General features: G+C 60.2%; 1 protein-coding gene across 1 annotated transcript in view; it reads left to right on the top strand.

Annotated features, from left to right (window-relative positions):
* Window positions 1-5794, top strand: part of ROBO4 (roundabout guidance receptor 4) — an 11016-nt gene that overhangs the window by 3293 nt on the left and 1929 nt on the right. The window contains exons 5-18 of the mRNA XM_017738349.1: window positions 65-192; window positions 1396-1508; window positions 1603-1822; window positions 1898-2019; window positions 2606-2777; window positions 2857-3007; window positions 3090-3220; window positions 3636-3812; window positions 3895-4186; window positions 4271-4825; window positions 4913-5065; window positions 5156-5365; window positions 5435-5575; window positions 5656-5792. Coding sequence (XP_017593838.1) covers window positions 65-192; window positions 1396-1508; window positions 1603-1822; window positions 1898-2019; window positions 2606-2777; window positions 2857-3007; window positions 3090-3220; window positions 3636-3812; window positions 3895-4186; window positions 4271-4825; window positions 4913-5065; window positions 5156-5365; window positions 5435-5575; window positions 5656-5792 — 2702 coding nt within the window. The remainder of the gene's footprint in view (window positions 1-64; window positions 193-1395; window positions 1509-1602; window positions 1823-1897; window positions 2020-2605; window positions 2778-2856; window positions 3008-3089; window positions 3221-3635; window positions 3813-3894; window positions 4187-4270; window positions 4826-4912; window positions 5066-5155; window positions 5366-5434; window positions 5576-5655; window positions 5793-5794) is intronic.

The raw sequence follows: 5794 nt of genomic DNA, 5'->3' as shown, positions 1-5794 counted from the left end.
ACAGGGGGGAGGTGTCCCATCCCTGGCATGGGGATGAGGCTGATGGAGAGCTGGTGACCCACAGGCACGAGGTGGACCGGGAACACACTTTGCGCCTCTATGCCGTGACGTCCGCCGATGCCGGCACGTACGTGTGTACAGCACAGAGTCAGCTGGGCACCGCCGCCGCCACCACCTTCCTCCATGTGGAGGGTCAGTGGTGGGACCTCCGTGGCCTCCACTTTCACAGGCATCTTGGGGTTCATGCAAGGGAATCCATCTAACGGGGTCCATCTAACGGGGTCATCCAAGGGGAGTCTGTCCATGGGGGTCCATCCAAGGGCATCCATCATCCATCAAAGGAAGGTCCATCCATTTACGGGGATCCATTGAAGGTGGCACTTCCAAAGGTGGGTCCATCTAAACGCATCCATCTAACAGGATCCATCCAAGGGTTCCATCCAAGAAGGTATATGTAAGGGGATCCATCTAAGGAAATGCATTGAGGACAGGGGGGAGGTGTCCCATCCCTGGCATGGGGATGAGGCTGATGGAGAGCTGGTGACCCACAGGCACGAGGTGGACCGGGAACACACTTTGCGCCTCTATGCCGTGACGTCCGCCGATGCCGGCACGTACGTGTGTACAGCACAGAGTCAGCTGGGCACCGCCGCCGCCACCACCTTCCTCCATGTGGAGGGTCAGTGGTGGGACCTCCGTGGCCTCCACTTTCACAGGCATCTTGGGGGTCATGCAAGGGAATCCATCTAACGGGGTCCATCTAACGGGGTCATCCAAGGGGAGTCTGTCCATGGGGGTCCATCCAAGGGCATCCATCATCCATCAAAGGAAGGTCCATCCATTTACGGGGATCCATTGAAGGTGGCACTTCCAAAGGTGGGTCCATCTAAACGCATCCATCCAACAGGATCCATCCAAGGGTTCCATCCAAGAAGGTATATGTAAGGGGATCCATCTAAGGAAATGCATTGAGGTGGGAGTCCTCTTGAAGGGGATTCATTCAAGAGCACCTACCTAAAGGGGATCCAGCCAACCTGGTTCCTCCAAGAGGATCCATTTAAGGGGGTCTGTGCAAGGTGGAAGTACATTAAAGGAGGATAGAACTAGAGGTATCCATCCAAAGGGTCCATCTAAGAGGGATATATCACAGGGGTGTATCATGGGGGCCCACCCCATGTCCCCAAGGGCAGCACATCCAAGGGGGCCCATCCAAGAGGGGTCCATACAAGAGATGTCCATCCAAGACAGGCCCATCAAAGGGTGTCTGTCCAAAAGGGTCCATTTGAGTGGATCCATCCAGGTAGACATCAGCATCTCCATGTACAGGTATCTGAGGTGGGTGTCTGGGCAGGTGTCAGGCGACCTTGGTGCCATTAGTCTTCTTCTGCCTCACAGACCAGCTGGCAACGGGCCAGCAGGAGACTGCACCACGGGACCTGCTGGCTGTGCGGCTGCACCTGGACAATGGCACTGCGCTGCCCACTGCTGCTGTCCAGCTCCGCTGGCAGGTCGGTGTGATGCTCGGCTGCCCCCAGGGGAGGGGTGGGATGGGACACTGCCCTATGTCCCACCTTAACTTGGAATCCTTCCCATCCCCTTCAGATGCTGCTGCCAGTGCCAGTGCCTGTGGGCTACACGGTGCTGTACCGCAGCCTATTCCCAGTCACCACCTCCTGGGTCCAACACGACGCAGGCAGGGAGCTCAGCACCATCATCCCTGCACTCCGCAGGGGCTACAAGTACGAGTTCAAGGTACGACCCTACACTGGAGGGACCCAGGGCTCAGACAGCAACAGCAGGCACCTCTGGATACCCGAGGAAGGTATGCTGTGTGTCCCCAGGGATGCCTGGGTGGAGGATGGGGGTCCCAGGAGTCTTAGCATCCCTGTCCCGGCAGTGCCTAGTGCAGCACCCCAGCACGTCACCATCAGCCAGGCTGAGACAGGGAACGGCACCTTGGTCGTGAGCTGGGAGCCACCTCCTCCTGAAGCCCACAATGGTGTCATCCGTGGCTACCAGGTTTGGGGCAATGGGGCAAGGGGGCAGGGCTGGGGTCTTCTGGCCAAAGAGGGTCCATCCAAGGGGATCCGTCTAAAAAGGGAGCCTGTCAAAGGTGGGAGTCTATCCAAGGGGGGAACCATCCAAGGAGTGTATCCAGGAGGGGTTTCAACATGGGGATTCATCCAAGAGGGCCAACCAAGGTGGAGGTCCATCCCAGGGCATCTGTCTATTGGCACCCAAGGGAGTTCATCCAAAGGAGTCCAGCCTAGGGGATTCATCCAAGGGAGTCCATCCAAAGGGGGATCCATCAATGGGGTCCATCCAAGGAGTATTCACCCAAGGAGGTCCATCCTAGGGACATGCAAGGGAGCCCATCTAAAGGGGTCCTTCCAAGGGGAGTCCATCAAGGATATTCATCTAAAGGGACCCATCCAAGTGAGTCTATCCAAGGGGAATCCATCAACGGGAGTCTATCAAGGGATGTTCATCTGAAGGGGTCCATCCAAGGGGGTGCATCCAAGGGGGTCCATCCACAGGGGGTCCATTAAAGGGGGGCCATCAAGGCTAATCATCTAAGGGGACACATCCTCTTGGTGCCTGCCAGGTTTGGTCAATGGGTGAGGGCTGGCAGCGCCCCACCAACAGGACAGTGGACGGAGCCACCCGTCGCCTGGAAACCCTCCTCCCACACCCTGGGGCCGAATTCTGTGTCCAGGTGGCAGCTTTCAACAGCGCAGGGCTGGGGGTTCCCAGCAATGCCACGTGTGGTGTCCTGGGTAGGAGACGGAGAGCAAGGTGGGGTGCGGGTGGGGGTCAAGGTGGTGACATGAAGTGACATCGATGGGACCCTTGTAGGGCTGACAGCGGGGAGCAGCAGGGTGGTCCAGGCACTGCAGCAGCCTGCTGTCATCGCAGCCGCTGGTTCCATGCTCTGGTTGGCCTTACTCGCCCTCCTCCTCCTCGTCTGCCAGCGTCGTGCCAGCCAGGACGCCACAGCTCGCCACAGGTGAGAGGCCACGGGGTGGGAGACACAGCAGGTCCCTGGTGTGGTGGGAGTTGATGCACTGACAGCACCTCTTGCCCTGCAGGCTGGTGGCTGGTGACTCACCGTGGCTTGGTGGGCCCTGGAAACCCAGCTGTGCCCCCCGAAACCTCAGCAGCAGCAGCAGCCTCAGCAGCCGACTCCTGGGCAGTGATGGCAGGGACCCCCACCCCTCCAGTGAGCCCCGTGGGGACTGGGATGCCAACCCACTGCCATGGGACCCCCACCCCTCCAGTGAGCACTAGGGTTGGGACCCCCACCTGGTGCCATAGAGCCCCCACTCTCTGCCATGGGACCCCCATCCATCCCATGTGATGCCCTTGGATCCCCAGCCAGTTCCATGGAACACTGACCTGCTGCAACAGGACCCCCGGCCCAGGCCTGGGACCCTCAGAGAGTGCTATGGGACCAGCAAAGTGTACCCGAGATCCCCACCCTATGCCTGGGACCCCCAGTGCTATGGGACCCCCACCATAGTTCCCCCCATTGCCTGTCTGCAGGCAGCAAGGACTTGAGGACACACAGACCCAAGAACAGAGGGGACAGGGGACACATGGCCCCATGGGTGCCCTGACCTCTCTCCCTCTTCCAGCCCTCTCCTTGGAGCCACCGAGCCTTGGTCCGCCCACGCCCCCCAATCACAGCAGGCTCCGTGGGGAGCACCCACCGCCCCTCAGGGACGCGGGGTGCTGCGGTGGGGGGCACCCCGGGGTGCATACCTCACCCAGTACCCCAAACCCAGCACCTTGGGAGCGTGTGCGCAAGAGAGGTGGGTGTGGGGGGCGCGTGGGGGGACATGGAGGACACCAGGGTCATGACCCACGGCTCTGTGTCCGTCATTCCCCACGCAGAGCTTCATCAAGTGCACAGCACCCCGGTGCTCACAGCTGGCCCCAGCCACATCCCTGTCACTGGAAGTGGAGGCGAGTGGGGGACAGATTTTGGTCTGGCAGCCAGGCGGCCTCAGCAAAGGGGACATGAGGGTGACACGGTCACTGCCGTGATGGACAGCACAGACCCACAGCTACCAGTCTTCAGCTCTCCAAAACCACGTCGGGGCAGCACTTCACTGGCCTCTGGTGTAACCAGGTCACCGGTGACACCACCGAGGCCACCCCATGCCTGGCACCTGCCAGTGACACGGTGAGTCTGGGTGTCCCCATCCACACAGGTGCCCTGCAACCCAACCCTTTGCTGCAAAACCCAATGTGTCCCTTGCACCTGCAGGTCCCCTGCCTCCATGTACCCCAGGGACACATCTCTGGTCACCAGGCATCCCAAGGACACGTCCCCAGTCACTGGGATCCCCAGGGACACATCTCCACTCATGCAATGCCCCAGGGACCCATCCCCAGTCACTGAGAACCCCAGGGATGTGTCACCGGCCACCAGGAACCCCAGGGACATGTCCTTGGTCACTGAGCACCCCAAGGACATGTTCCTGGCCAGCAGGCATCCTAAAGATGTGTCCTCAGTCCCCAGGACCCCCAGGGACATGTCACCAGCCACCAGGCACCACAAGGACCCATCACCAGCAACCAAGCACCAGAGGGACACAGTCTTGGCCACCAGGCACCCTGAGGACACCTCCCTGGTCACTAGGTGCCCCAGAGACCCATTACCAGTGGCCAGGTGCCAGAGGGACATGTCACTGTCCACCAGGCACCCCAAGGACATGTCCCCAGCCAGCAGACACCAAAAGGACACGTCCCCAGGCACAAGGCTCCCCCAGGAGATGTCCCCAGGCACCAGGCATTGTAGGGACAAGTTCCTGGCCTCCAGGTATGCCAAGGACATGTCCCCAGCCAACAGGTACCCCAGGGAGCCATCACTGGTGACCATGCACCCAAGGCACTTGTTCCTGTGCAGCAAGTACTCTGAAAACATGTCACCAGCCTTGAGGCATCCCAAGGACACATTGCCAGCCACTGGGCACCCCAGGGACACATCCCCAGTCACCAGGGACCCTGAGGAGATGTCACCAGTCTCCGAGCACCGCAGGGACAACTTCTTGGGCACCAGGTACTCTAAGGACATGTCTCAGGCCACCAGGAGCCCCAGGGATCCATCACTGGTGACCATGCACACAAGGGACATGTCTCTGTGCAGCAGGTACCCTGAAAACGTGTCACCAGCAGTAAGGCATCCCAAGGACACATCTCCAGCCACCAGGCATCCCAAGGACCCATCTCCAGCCACCAGGCATCCCAAGGACGCATCTCCAGCCACCAGACATCCCAAGGATACATCTCCAGCCACCAGACATCCCGAAGAGGTGTCCCCAGTCACTGGTCACCAGAAGGACATGTTCTTGGGCACCAGGTACCCCAAGGACATGTCCCCAGCCACCAGCCACACCAGGAACATGTCACTGGAGACCAGGCACCCAAGGGACATATTCCTGGCTACCAGGTACCCCAAGGACACATCCCCAACCACCGGGCGCCTCTCGCCAGCCTTCAGCGATGGAGTCCTCACACAACAGCAGGTGGCTGAGGTCCTGGAGATGGACCAGGACACTACCTGCTGCAGGTATTCCCCATCCTCCTGGCACACCCCCGTGATGGCAGCATCCCCTGGTGCCAGCGGTACCCCCACTGTGTTCCCCACAGACCCCCGGCACCAACCACACCACGGTCTTTCTCACCGCTGCACACCTACGGCTACATCTATGGGCCAACAGCCTCTGAGCTAGGTGAGGAGGAGGAGGAGGAAGAGGAGGAGGAAGAAGAGGAGGAGGAGGGAGAGAGT

This window comes from Corvus brachyrhynchos, unplaced genomic scaffold (genome assembly GCF_000691975.1).
Source record: "Corvus brachyrhynchos isolate BGI_N302 unplaced genomic scaffold, ASM69197v1 scaffold46, whole genome shotgun sequence".
In the NCBI taxonomy this organism is placed as follows: domain Eukaryota; kingdom Metazoa; phylum Chordata; class Aves; order Passeriformes; family Corvidae; genus Corvus; species Corvus brachyrhynchos.
This window is presented reverse-complemented; position numbering and strand designations above follow the sequence as displayed.